At 39.8% G+C, this 14,598-nt stretch overlaps 1 protein-coding gene across 2 annotated transcripts in view; it reads right to left on the bottom strand.

The window, feature by feature from the left end:
• Positions 1–2,848: 2,848 nt before the first annotated feature.
• tm4sf18 (transmembrane 4 L six family member 18) overlaps positions 2,849–14,598 on the bottom strand; it is a 26,086-nt gene continuing 14,336 nt past the window's right edge. The window contains exons 2-5 of one of the 2 annotated variants that reach the window (XM_034210175.1): positions 8,036–8,260; positions 5,406–5,474; positions 4,757–4,899; positions 2,849–3,319 (exon numbers count right to left, since the gene is read on the bottom strand). In XM_034210175.1, the coding sequence (XP_034066066.1) occupies positions 3,121–3,319; positions 4,757–4,899; positions 5,406–5,474; positions 8,036–8,215 (591 nt within the window). In that variant the 5' untranslated portion in view covers positions 8,216–8,260 and the 3' untranslated portion in view covers positions 2,849–3,120. The remainder of the gene's footprint in view (positions 3,320–4,756; positions 4,900–5,405; positions 5,475–8,035; positions 8,261–14,598) is intronic. The other variant, XM_034210174.1, reaches the window with a different exon arrangement.

Below are 14,598 nucleotides of genomic sequence, written 5' to 3'. Positions count from 1 at the left end.
ATTCAAGGTAGCACAAACAAATGTACATTATAAAAATATGTCACTAAAATATATATAAAATGTTTGTCAACACTGGTCTAGCGTCGGAAAGACGTAAACAATTTACAACAAAATGCTCTGAAAATAAAAACAAATGTACAAACACACAAATAAAAATCTGCTCATTATCTCTAAATTATCCAACACAGAATCAAACAGGACAGAAAGGACACTTTCAAATTAATCATGCTGATAAACAACTAAATAATGTGCATCTCTTCTTGCAACAACAACCCAACAATGACACAAGAGCTCATCTCGTGTCATGTCCAACATCATGATACAAAGATGGTGGCCATCTTAAGAATATAGAGTGATAACTTCAATTGTAGTATTACCTGTTCATGCAAAACAACAGTAGTGTAGTTGTTGGGTTTTAGAAATGTATAAAATACATTTAATAATGATTGTTTCTATAGGTATTGTTTCTATAGGTAAATACACATCTGAGTTGACAAATATGACATGTGGGGTTCCTCAAGTCTCCATCTTGGGGCCTCTTCTCTTTAACATCTACATGCTACCACTGGCTCAGATAATGAAAAACAACAAAATAAGTTACCATAGCTATGCAGATGACACACAAATGTACGTAACAATTTCACCAGGAGACTATGCTCCAATTCAAACACTGAGTAAGTGCATTGAACAAATCAATGACTGGATGTGTCAGAACTTTCTCCAATTAAACAAAGATAAAACTGAGGTAATGGTTTTTGGAGCCAAGTCAGAACGTATAAAAGTTAGCGCTGAGCTTCAGTCTGCAATGTTCAGATAGAGCCAGAAATCTAGGTGTAGTCATGGACTCTGACCTGAGTTTCAACAGTCACATTAAAACAGTTACTAAATCAGCCTACTATCACCTAAAGAATATATCTAGGATTAAAAGACTAATGTCACAGCAGGATTTGGAAAAACTTGTCCATACTTTTATCTTCAGTAGACTGGACTACTGCAATGGTGTCTTCACAGGTCTCACTAAAAAATCTATTAGAAAGCTGCAGCTAATTCAGAACGCCGCTGCTCGAGTCTTCACTAACACTAAGAAAGTGGATCACATCACTCCTGTTCTGAAGTCTTTACACTGGCTTCCTGTGTGTCAAAGAATACATTTCAAAAATACTGCTGCTGGTTTATAAAGCACTGAATGGTTTAGGCCCAAAATACATTTCTGACCTCCTGCTAAATTATGAACCATCCAGATCTCTCAGGTCTTCAGGGACTGGTCAGCTTTCTGTCCCCAGAGTCAGAACTAAACATGGTAAAGCAGCGTTCAGTTATTATGCTCCAAATATCTGGAACAAACTCCCAGAAACCTGTAGGTCCGCTGCAACTCTGACTACTTTTAAATCCAGGCTGAAGACTTTTCTTTTTGTCGCTGCTTTTAATTGAACTATTCATATCTTAGACTGCACTGTAACTTTTATCCATGTACTTTTTCTTTTAATGTTTAATTGAACTATTTATATCTTAGACTGCACTGAAACTTTTATCCATGTATTTTTTCTTTTAATGTTTATTTTATTAGCTTTTCTTTTTAATGACTGATTTTAAATTTCTTTTTCTTAATGTCTTTCATTTTTTGTAAAGCACTTTGAATTGCCTTGTGTTGAAAAGTGCTATATAAATAAACTTGCCTTGCCTTGCCTTGCCTTGACGGAGCGGGTCACAGAGTGACTGACTCCGCCACTGACAGCCAAACATTTCCTGCTCTCTTCCGTCAAATGAACCATGCAATTTCTTATTTATTTTACGTTTGTTTAATTATGGGGAATGATTATGTTAACAGGTGGTTAACCTGTTTATGTTTGGGTCGGATTCTTTTGTTGAAATGTGGTTTTGAGTTGATTGTGTCACCTGTTGACGGTGAGCCTGTGGGAGGGGCTATGGGGTCAAAAGGGACGGTGTTGGTTCCTTGGTTTTTTTGGACTGTGTCACTCGGAAGAATGTTGCAATGAAGGCAACAGTTGGGACATGTTTGGGAGTTGGTTGCAGAGAAGGCAACCCAGAGCATGTTTACTCTAATGAGTGATGGACGGCCTGTTTGTGGATTTTATTTTGTTTTCTAACTTGTGCTGGTTCGCTATTTTTGTTGTTGCTGTTATAAATAAAGTTTTGGAGCGTAACCCAACCGACTAGGCCAGTTTTTGTGAACGGAAAATTAGAGCCCCGTCACAATGATAATTAAGAAAGCAATCAACGTTGACACTGAACATACATTTCTTGAAATAAGCTAATGAAACAGTTGTATATTGAGTGTAAAGACAGTTCTTTGTCTTCTTTAAAAAAAAAAAATTAAAGCTTCACACACACCAATACTTACTTTAGTGAAATCTCCCATTATGTTTTCCAACGCTGATTTACTTTGTCTCCATTTGTACATGTTGTTCTGCTAAGTCTTCTTTCAACAAAGTTAATTGTATCCTCTACGTTTCTATAGAGTATATTAATACAATCTGTCTTAAAACTTGTTTTCTGGCTGCACCAGAGGACCATAATTATCAATGACTGCATAGTGAGTTTTGTCAATAAGCAGGGCAAATTAAAGGTTATAACATAGTGATTCCATTGACGGTGGCCAGTTTCCATAATGTGTGTGTGTGTGTGTGGGTGTGTGTGTGTGTGTGTGGTGTGTGTGTGTGTGTGTGTGTGTGTGTGTGTGTGTGTGTGTGTGTTGTGTGTGTGGTGTGTGTGTTGTGTGTGTGTGTTTGTGTGTGTGTTGTGTTGTGTGAAACATTAATGAACATACAGTAGTGATACTCCTAGAGCTAAAACACTGACCAGAAAAAATGTAATTTACAACTAAACATATTGTATCTTTTAGTTTAATGAGGTTTCAATTAATGCATGGTGCTTCCAGTTTAGGAGACATTTAGTAAACCCTAGTTGTACTCACACACATACACTTGTGCTTGGCAATGAGGCAGTGTCTAGACAATGCCGTGTCTATTTGTGTCCATTGATGTCCATTGATGTCCTGTATGTGTGCATACAATAGAGTGTGTGATTTGTTTATGTGTGCACGTATGTCTCAGCAGGAGAGCCTACTACTTACAGGTGTATCTGTGTTTGTCTGTTGATTTAAGCATTAAGACTATACTCCTGCTTGTAGCAACAGGGTCTGCAGACGGCGTTGACTAGACCGTTTCCCAGCTGACAGAGACAGATGATGAACTCCAGCACAGCCAGGCCCATCAACACGAACAGCAGAGTCACGTTCCACTCTACGATGTGAACCGGCTGAAGGCACCGTGACCACGTCTCTGGTTGTAAGAGATACCTGGGACACAGATAGACAATAGACAATCAAACACAGACAGCAGCTGCATTTTTCTAAATACAAGACAGTGGAGATGGTTGTGGACTTTAGGAAGAACGCAGCCCCACCCGCCCCCATCACTCTGTGTGACTCCCCAGTAACTGCTGTGGAGTCTTTCTGCTTCCTGGGCACCATCATCGCCCAGGACAGGCAGCTGAAGAAATTCAACCTGCCAAAGACAATGATGGTGAACTTCTACACCTCCATCATCGAGTCTATCCTCACCTCCTCCATCACCATCTGGTACGCCGCAGCCACAGCCAAGGATAAGGGCAGGCTGCAGCGGCTCATCCGCTCTGCAGAGAAGGTGATCGGCTGCAATCTGCCATCCCTCCACGACCTGCACGCCTCCAGAACCCTGAGGCGGGCAGGGAAGATAGTGGCCGACCCATCCCACCCTGGACACAAACTGTTCACCCCCCTCCCCTCTGGCAGGAGGCTGCGCTCCATCAGGACCAAAACCTCTCGCCACCTGAACAGTTCCTTCCCCTCCGCTACCGGCCTCTTAAACAAGGCCCGGCTGACACTGACACTTTACCTCAGCCACAACGTAGACTCTATATGCATTACATTAATGCACACAATGCTCAAATATTGCTTACTGCACATATTCTTATTTCATATTTTATAATTCACTGCATTCTATTTCGCTGTAAATTACTGCTTTATTTTCTTGCTATCTAACTATATTTTATTACAGTGTCCTTAAAGATTCTTTAGATTTTTTGTTTTATATGGAGATTTTTGTTTTATATTTTATATCAAGTCAAATTCCTCGTATGTGTGAACCTACCTGGCAATAAACCCGTTTTCGAGTGCTGAAATACCAAGGGGAAGAATTGTCTCTCAGAACACACTGATGAATAAAAAAATAAGCGATGCCACATTACAATGTTTTTAATGAATGCAAAAATAAAAACTGGTGGAGGCAAAGTCCAGTGTTTCTATATAAGGGCACCTTGTATTCCAAATCGCAGAAGTAAAAAACACAGCATTATAGCAGCTGTTTAAGTGTTGTTATATGGTTTGGTGCAGTTGATGTTCTTACACTTACCATGTGTTGAACTTGGGTTAACCTAGATACAGTATGTTTAAATGTATTAATGACCTTTATAATTGAGGTTCATTTTATTTGAGATAACAGAGAAGAGAGCGTCAACAACAGTATGTATACTCTTTAGAAACAAATTAGAGCTAAAATGATTGACTTGTGATTAATCGACAATACTTATAATGAATAATCATTTGTCAATTTTTTTTTAATCAACAATGCCCTAAAATGTAAGGAGCACAAGCAGTGACATTTTTTATAGAGATTTTTCACAATTCTTTTGACTTTTTAAAGACTAAATGAATGAAGAGACCCATGCCACCACAAACAGTGCAGTATCTCCCTACCTGCCGCTCTGGTCTGCAAAAGGGTACGACCATCCAAGCGAGGTGAAGCACTGTGGACCCTGCACCAAGGCGAACCCTGACATGACGAAACAGTAGCCAGATCCCACCAGACCGACAACAGCTGCCAACACTGAACCGCACATCTGCGAGAACACAGACACACACAGTGATTTAAAAAGTGAATGTGTTTAGATGCCCTTGTCAATTTATGTGTGCCTGCCTGTCTGTTTAAATGTAAACTGTTTAATTTAGCTGTTTCATACTGTAGGTCAGATACAGAGGCCACTGTGAAATACACACACACAGCTGTGCCTGTGGCTTGAGTGGTGGGAGCCAAGCTTACTTTGTTGAATATTGACAAACAATGGGACCCTTGTTGAATTATCACTGCTGGATTAGCATTAGCATTCCACCTCATAAAGCGACAGTATGGGCGGCTTAAGGACAACTGTGCAGTTTACTGAGAAACAGTAGTAAAAGGGGAACACTATGAAGAGACACAAGGGGTGAAAGACAAACAATCTTCATATTTCGATTTAAGAAAAGGGGAAAACATCTGATAATATTGGTCTGTGTGTAGAATTAATGAACATCAAATGAAGTCCAGGCTTGATTTTGAGTGTTATTGATAGTTTGGTAAGTCGCTTACCATTAAGCTCTCATTCCAGCAGCAGTTACATTTCCCCAGAGTGATAAATACCACAGCAGGAAACAGCATCTGAAAGCAGAGAGACATTTATGAACAGCAGCATTTAATATGTAATTAATTTAAGTCATTAAAGGATATTATATACATTGATATGTTTAAGATAGGAAAGTAGTACAGTAGGACTAAATATATAAATGCTAAAGCTACGTTAGCTACTCATATTTCAGTCTTATTAAACCTGCTATTCTTTGCATTTACTTGAAGCATTTCCTATCAATAAAAGCCAGATCAATATAGATCCTAAACCAAAACAATTACAAATTCAAATCTATATAAACAGCACATAGCAAACGTGTTGGTGTTGTTTTGGATACAGCTTTAGACGGTAAGCATGCTACGTTAGCATAACGAGATTTGACTGTTGTTTGTTTTTAAGCTACATATAAAGTCTAGGGGTTACTAAATCCTTAGGATTACCCCTCCTGGGACCATACATACATCTATCATAAATTAATTGACAATTATTCTGATAGTAGCCACAATAAGTGGTCAAACAAGAGCATTCATCACATTTGTTGTTATGTAGTTGGATGGCCTTACTGCGAGAGAAAGGCATAGATTTTAAATACATGTGTTGTGTGTTTGTTTGTTTCAAGGTTGTTTTATTTTACTTTCCCTCCCTCCCTTTTCCTTTCCTCCTCTTTCCTGTGCTGTTGTCTCTCTCCCAGCGGTCACGGTCTTTAAATCACGTCCCAACTGAGGGGGCGGAAGTTCCCAAGGCCTCAGAGATCATGAGCATCGTCACATAAAAGGGCAAAATAGAGATACTGAACATACAGAGGGAAGTGCACACAGTGAGAAAGGAAGAGGGAGAAACAAGGAAAAAGGAGGGAGGAAGAGCAGGAGAGAGGAAGGGAGGAAGCTAAAGATAGATTTCTCTCAGAGGGGTTCAGTTTGCTCTTTGACTTTGAAATGTTCTGTCTTTTCCAAGAAGAAAGGAAAAGCCCAAAGAGGAAAACATAAAAACAGCATGGAAAAAGTGCTTGCAGAAATACTTCTAATAACATATGCAAAAAGAACATGCACAAACTAAAGTAAGTGTAATTTTTTTAAGTGAGAAGGACTAAATTGTCCCTCTTCTGCATCAGAAAGTTGATATGGTATTGTAGAGGACAAATGCTTGGTCACGTATAGCTTCTTTTTTACATTGTACTTTCTTTTTAGAGTTGTTTGGTGTTTAGATATGGTATCTATCAGTTTGGTGCAACACTGTTTATCAGCTCTCTTTTCTCTTACAAACCACCAAAACAAATCACAATATTTTACAGAGTGAAGCTGTATATACCCAAAACAAGTGCTAGTCTGGTCAGCGAGGTTAATCTGGTTTAAGGTAGGACAGAGGAGAGACTGTCTTTTTTAAAAAACTAATTAAGAACAGCTCCTTTCAGTTCAGTCAGAGCATAAACCCATCAGATCAGCAGCATGTAGCAGACGGATTAAGTGTGAATTCACACAACACTTAATTGTTCTCAATGAGCAACTGCAGGCACACTCAGACTGAGTGGTTGAAGGGGAAATCATTTACATTTGTTTAAAAAAATGCCTAAAAATCGTGTTTCTATGAGTCTGCATACAGATAAATGCAACTTGCAACAAAAAGCATTATGGATGTAAAGTAAGTAAGGCTTGAGTCGACGTCATAGTACAGTGTATCTACATGTAGCAGAGTTAGTTTTCAGTGAATGCTGCTTTATTTTGATGCTTTTTCAAAAGTACTTTCGGTGCTGAGCTCTAGCGTCACATGGCTGAAATACTGTTAAAGAATCTTTCTTTTTAGTTTTAGTGCAATAAAAACAGTCACTTATTAGTTTCAGTTAATTTCTCTTTCCAGTGCAACCAATAGTGATGAGTTTAACCACGTGGTACCAGTTGAACTTTGTTAAAACTTTCTCCATACTGTTAAACCTCTTCTACCCGGCAAAATAATCCCTTCAGATTATTTGTTTGGAAAGATGCTGCCGTGTTGCATCAATATGAAACATTTCAACTTCTCTGTATTCATTATGGTAAAGTCAAAGTCAAGGTTTTTTATTTTATTTATAAAGGGTAAGACAAATTTTGCACGTATGTATACAGAAGAAAAAAGCCATGATATTTCAAGTTTGAAATCAGGGTTTGGTCAAATATCTTGACTCAGACCAAGAAAACAATGTACTTTCTATTATTGATTAGCATTCAAACTGAATAAATAAACAATTTGCAGTGGGTAGAGACATCTTAATGTAAATCAAATAAAAAAAGTAAATTTGGACCTCATGCTGTTAAAGTATATCCCATGATACTAAAGTATAGCTTTTAAAGAAAGGATTACCATGCTCTCCATTTAATTTAAGTAAAGTAATGGGACCTTACTATGTGGTTATCTTTCTTCAAAATAAGTCACTGCTGCATGACCAGCACCTGGTGTTTAGAGAGCACATGCCCAACAACTCAGACAACTAACTTTGACCTAAAGAAGCCAGATGATGACCCAAACTGAAAAAGTTTCTATCAAAGAAAATGTGACCATACCAAAACATATAACAAATACTCATCATCATATAAGAACATAAAGGCAGTTGTTTACTCACCAGTGCTCCCCCTCCTCCTAGTCCACCAAAGTACCAGATGTAGCTGGCCAGGCGGTCCTGCTGGATGTAGGTGATTTCTCCCATGGGAAACAGAAGCAGCAGGTTGGCCACGATACAGCAGAGGGCCAGAGGCAGCAGGGCCAGGCCCAGAGACCGGGCGAAACCCACGGAACAACACATCGCTCACCCAAAAACACACACAACTGCAGTGAGGAGAGGAGAGAACTGGAGTGGGTTGAGGAGAGCACGAGAAAGAGGGGAGGGTTAGGGTCCGAGCAGCTGGGGAGCCAGGAAACAAAAAGAAGCAGTGACGAATGCCAGCTATTTGTATGTGTGTGTGTGTGTGTGTGTGTGTGTGTGTGTGTGTGTGTGTGTGTGTGTGTGTGTGTGTGTGTGTGTGTGTGTGTGTGTTAGTGGTGTGTGGGGTGTTGAACAGATGCTCCTTCCTTAGAGGAGGTTCTACCATGACACAATGTGCACTAGGAAACACACTCATAGGAAGTGTGTGTGTGTGTGTGTGTGTGTGTGTGTGTGTGTGTGTGTGTGTGTGTGTGTGTGTGTGTGTGTGTGTGTGTGTGTGTGTGTGTGTGTGTGTGTGTGTGTTGTGGTCTAGCATTACTATACTTGTTGGGACCTAAATCTGTTTACACAGTCAAGTGTGGGGACTCACCTCCCTTATGGGGACAAATTGGAGGTCCCCATGAGAGGGGAATCATTAATTTTAGGGTGAAGACTTGGTTAGGGTTTTGGGGAGCACAGCGTGGTGCACGGGCTCTCGGGTCAATATTTTGTGTTTAAAAACCTATTTAAAAACTCCTGTAGTAAAACCAATAAAGGTTTATAAAAGCCCTGTTTGGTCTGGGTTAAAAATGTTTTTAAAAAATGAAATAAAAGTGATAAAAGAGAGCAGTGGCTGCAGCACAGAGCGTATGCGGCGGGGGTCTCCCCCGGTGGAGCGTCCGAGGCTGCGTCCCACAGCATCTGGTAAAAGACCTGGTAAGTGGGTTAAAAAACATCTGGCTAAAAGGACCGAGGTTGACTTTGTTTAAAATCGGCATGCAGGTAAAATTAGTGTTAAAAAATAATAAAATAAATACATAAAAGTGCTTTTAAAAATAAGTGCTATTAAAAATAAGTGCTGGTAATAAAAATCACATCAACCCAAAATGTTCAAATATGTATAATATAAAACAAATATGTAAAATAATAATAATAAATATATTAAAATAAAGTCAACCAAGTGTCCCTAAAAGTGTTTAAAACCCAGGCCGAGGTCTAGAGAGGTGGTGCAGGTGAGACATGGGACACGCCTAAAAATACTTTATTAAGGGATTATTTCAGGGTGTTTCTCTGCGGGAGGTTAGGGTAAGGTTAAGGGTAAGGGTTAGGGTTAGGCATGTGTTGGTTATGGTTAAGGTTAGGATAAGTCTCCAGGAAATGCATTAAAGTCAATGTAATGTCCCCTGAAGTGATGTATACATGGTATGTGTGTGTGTGTGTGTGTGTGTGTGTGTGTGTGTGTGTGTGTGTGTTTTCCACAGGCTTTTAGTCACACAGAATTCTGAAGTATTAATTTCCTTAGAATACCAACAGTGCTTTTTTTTCTGTATCCCCTTTTATCCACATGGTGTTCACATGTATAATATGTAGCACAGTATATTTTTTATATATACTCAGAAATATCAATAATTGATCATTTTGTCTATAAGATTTTGTCTATTTTTTTGATAAGCAGCAACTAATTAAAGACATGGAAACAGATAGTTATATCAACCAACAGGCAGAGCTGAGGTTTGCTTCGGTATGTCACACAAACATTTGTTTTCCAATATGTTGCTCTATATTTAAGTGCAAATTAAGTAGTGCAGCTTATAAACACAGCTTGAACCCAAGATGCGTTATAAAAAGATACTTTTTGAAGATGTAAAGTGTTATGCTACAATGCTGTAATGTGACAACATCATAAACCTGACTTATGGGGTAATTAATTAATTATTCATTAATAACATTAATTTTTGTCTTTTATTATTTCATTGCCGAATATTTATAGTTGTGTTCCACATTTCAAATGTAGCATTAACTTTGTAGATTAGTTGTATATGCCAATCCAATCCAATGACATATTTTCAATATTCCCCTTTGGCAAGGCCCCCTGTTTCTAGGTCAGAATGATAGAACAGCTCAGCAGGTCTATGTGGGGCAAAACATGACTGCTGATAGTGCTGTGTCAGAAAGCTACTAACACTGTATGTTATTATGTGTGTTTCAGGGGCCCAGCATGTTGTGAGCTGCTTCAAAATCCAGCTGGAATGTCCCACATCCAGATAAACGGCGCTGTAAACTCAGACCGGCTACTAACGAGCTGCTTCAACCAGTGTTAATTAAGACAGATTAAGAATAACACGTGTGTTTGAGTGACTGAACACATGGCTCTTTATACAGTAGGTGTAAACAGTTGGTACCAGGTGCGGTTTGGAGCTGTAAGGAGATCAACAGTGAAACAAAGTCCGACATTAAGATTCTACTTTAAGAGATTAGTGTTGAAGTGGAATCATTATTTGAGCTGCCTGCTGCAGAGAACAAGAGGTTTGCAAGCTGTTTTATATGTTCTTATAACCCCTAAAACTGCATACAGTATCTTGTAATATCCTGTGTTTCTGTCTCTGTATTTGTCCTGTCTGCTTGGTAATTAGATGGGTTACAGGGGGCCTTTCCTGACAGCTTAAACATTTACTAAATCATAAAGTTAAACATACACAAGGGCAAAACACACACTTCATTTAGACTAAAAAACATGATATGCAATAGAAGCATCAGAAGCCAAGTACCATATCATGAACTCATGTCCTGAAGGTTGACAGTATAATCATCAAAAACACTTGTGGAGTTGGAAAAGCCTCAGCTAATTGACCAGTTATCGGCATAATAAACTGCGAGATATCTTTTGTGCTTATTATGGTTTGAGCTGGCAGACCGAATCTTATCGAGGCTGGCAAATAATAGTATTTTATTTTCACACATCATTTTTAGGCAAAGGCATTCCCTAATCGTAAGGAGAATAAAACAACTATAACAAAGAGAGAGAAAAAACATTGAAAAAAGATAAATTACTCAAATAAATAGAAATAGAAATAGTTTTTTCCTCTGGGCAAAATAATATTTAATGGCAATGTGACCATTAAACTCGATGTTTGATGGCTACAGAAAAGGTTAGGGAGTCAGGGGGGGAGACAATAACATCTGGAGTCTATGATAATACATTCAATTATTGTTAAAACAAATGTATATTACTGAATAATAGATCCATAACGCCTTGCAAATGTAAAAGAACAACACCTGTTTATTTCGTGAACTGTCTAATAAACTTAGCATCACTTAGAAATAAATTACATTTATTTGGCATTTGTTTAAATAGATCCAGCATACTTCACAGATCATTTGAAATACAGACTGTTAAATCAGTACATATGCTTCACTTTAAGTGTGGAACAGTATGAAAAAGGACATAACACTGATTGACTTGGTTCACGTCAGATTTGTACACTTCCTCCACTCAATAGGTTTTGTTAAATGTCACCTAGAGAAAAAAGATGGAACTGTCATTTATTGGTGACGTAAAATGATCATTGTCTTTTATTTAAAAATTAATAATAATAATTCCTTACATTTAATATAGCGCTTTTCCAGATTCTCAAAGCGCTTTACAAGTACACATTACACACATATCATACATGTAACGGTCATGTACTGTGGACAATACCCACAGGAGCAAATTCGGGTGAAGTGTCTTGCCCAAGGACACAACGGCTTTACAGACGCAGCGGCGGTGGAGGGGGGTTTCGAACTGGTGTTCCCCAACGCCCCCTTGATCTGATGATCAACGTACAGCCCACTGCGCCACTCCGCCCATCTTCACATCTCGAAGTCATCAAGGCGATTTACAAGTACACATTACACACATATCATACATGTAACGGTCATGTACTGTGGACAGTACCCACAGGAGCAAATTCGGGTGAAGTGTCTTGCCCAAGGACACAACGGCCTGGCGCAGTGGTGGCAGGTTTCGAACTGGAGTTCCCCAACGCCACCCTTGATCTGATTATCAGCGCACAGCCCACTGCGCCACTCCGTCCCATCATTTATATTTGTAATTATCTATTGAAAAAAAGGGCAGGGTTAAGGAAAGACATATCTGATATGTTACACAAAGATTTGTTTTCCAATGTGGTTATCTATATTTCCGTAGTAATAGTGCATCAGCTCATAAATGAACCATAGATGTAATTATAATCTAATTCATGAAGCTGTAATGTGTTGTGCTATGACAATGTCATAAACCTGAGTTGGAAAAGAGTTTTGAGATTTCTGTGGATGATTTTACTGCAAGATGTTTAAAACTACTGTTCTACATTTCTCATGTAGGGATTTGCCTTCAGAAAGCTTCGTGATCAATATATCTGAATATTACATAAACCAGGGCCGTATTCACCATATACATTGGGGGGGACACATACCCCCCAATATTCAGATACACTCAAAATGTCGTCCCCCCCCTGCGGCAAGGTCTGGCTTTTCGAGGCGATCAGAAGGAGAGTGGGATTTTAAGCCAGCTTCTAAAGTACAAGGCAACGGGCGATGCAGAGCTGACCTCCTGGCTAAAAGGTTCCCTCGATTTCACCAGTCCGGAATTGCAGAACGAACTGTTGAAGGTGATGGCCAATACAATCATCAAATAAATTGTGTCGGAAATAACATCAATGCCAGTGGTCCAGTTCGCAATTATCATTGATGGCACCCAAGATATATCAGGAGTTGAGCAGGAGTCAATATGTGTGCGCTCTGTAGATGCAGATCTACAACCAAAGGAAGAATTCCTGGGAATCTACCAAGTGTCATCAACAACAGGGCAAAATATAGCCAAGATGGCATGTGATGTGATGATGCGCCTTCAGCTTCCTCTGTCTCAACTCCGAGGACAAACTTATGATGGTGCCGCAAACATGGCTGGACGATTGCAGGGAGTACAAGTCATTTTAAGGAAAGAACAACCGCTGGCTGTGTATTGTCACTGTGGTCCCCACTGCGTGAACTTAATTACGCAGGCTGCCTGTGGAGCCTCTCCACTAGTAAGAGATGCAATGGGTCTGGTCCATGAATTGGGGGGCTTCTTTAATCAATCTGGCAAGTTCAAGTTGATTTTCCAGAATATCGCAAAATCAGAGCATGGTTCAACTTTCACCTCATTGAAGCCTCTCTGTCCCACCAGGTGGACTGTACGTACCCCTGCCATCCGCTCAGTTCTCAAGCAGTATGAGTCAGTGCTGATGGCCCTTGAAGAAATGGCATCATGCAGCTCACCTGAAACTTCAGCCAAGGCCAATGATCTTCATGGAACATTTCTTAAAGGGAACACTGTGCTCGGCCTTTTAATGGCTGAAGACCTGATGGGGGATTTGGAGTGCCTGAACACCTCCCTGCAGCTTAGGAAACAGACCGTTTCAGGCATGTTGGAGGCTGTAGACCATGTCAAAACAAGCATGCAGGTCAAACGAACGGAGGAGCATTTTGATGTATTGTTCTCGAAAGCAACTGCTGTGGCAACAAAGTTGGACCTACAACCAATTCAGATCCCTCATGTCCGCAAACCTACAAAGCGTTACACCGGTCAGGCTGCATCCCATTTCCAGTCCTTGTACAGAGTCCAATTCTACAATGCCTTGGACACAGTGAATACTCAATTCATAGAGAGGTTTGAACAAGCTGGATTCCACAAGCTGCAGCAGCTTGAAAATGTGCTGCTACACGGAGACATGGACAAGGTGGTAGAAGAGTATCCTGAATTGAATTCAAGACTACTGCAGGTGCAGCTGGCCATGTTTGGGGCTAATTACACCTATGAAACAAGCTCAGATGTTGCTAGCATTATTCGAGAAATGGTGCCAGAGGTGAGAGGTCTCTTCGGTCAGGTGGAAGCTTTAGTAAGGCTTCTGTTGGTCGTCCCTGCCTCTTCTGCAGAGGCTGAGAGGAGTTTTAGTGCCCTGAGGAGGCTTAAGACATGGCTTAGATCATCGATGAGTCAAACGAGGCTGAATAATGTGGCCATATGTCATGTGCACCAGAAGAAACTGGACCTTGAAGGAATATGCCAGTCTTTTATCAGTGCCAACGATAAGCGCAAAAAGGCTTTTGGGTCCTTAACTTGAGGGTTGGGCTTTTTGGGCGGGTGTCTGGGAGGAAGTTGGGGGTCTTTTTGATTTTGAATGAGCGGCAAACAGCTAGTGCGAGTCGTGGCTGTAAAACAAAAGGGCAATAAAGTGTTCCTGTTTCTACTGAAATTGTGTGGCACAGACCTTTCTATGGATTGAAATGCTTTAATGTGATTATGGTTATAGTTGTACTTTATTCATCCCTAATCTCTGCCATTACAAACAACAAAACAAGAAAAGCTAAACTAGATAAAATAGGGCGATGTAATACAATGCACAATTAGACATTATGGTAAAACATTTTAACCAGTTAAGCCCCAAGCCTGTTTTTCAGGTCTCAGGTTTGAAAATGAC

The sequence above is a fragment of the Gymnodraco acuticeps genome, unplaced genomic scaffold (assembly GCF_902827175.1).
Source record: "Gymnodraco acuticeps unplaced genomic scaffold, fGymAcu1.1, whole genome shotgun sequence".
Lineage (NCBI taxonomy): Eukaryota > Metazoa > Chordata > Actinopteri > Perciformes > Bathydraconidae > Gymnodraco > Gymnodraco acuticeps.
The sequence above is the reverse complement of the archived record's forward strand: the minus strand, read 5'-3'. Positions and strand labels throughout refer to the sequence as shown.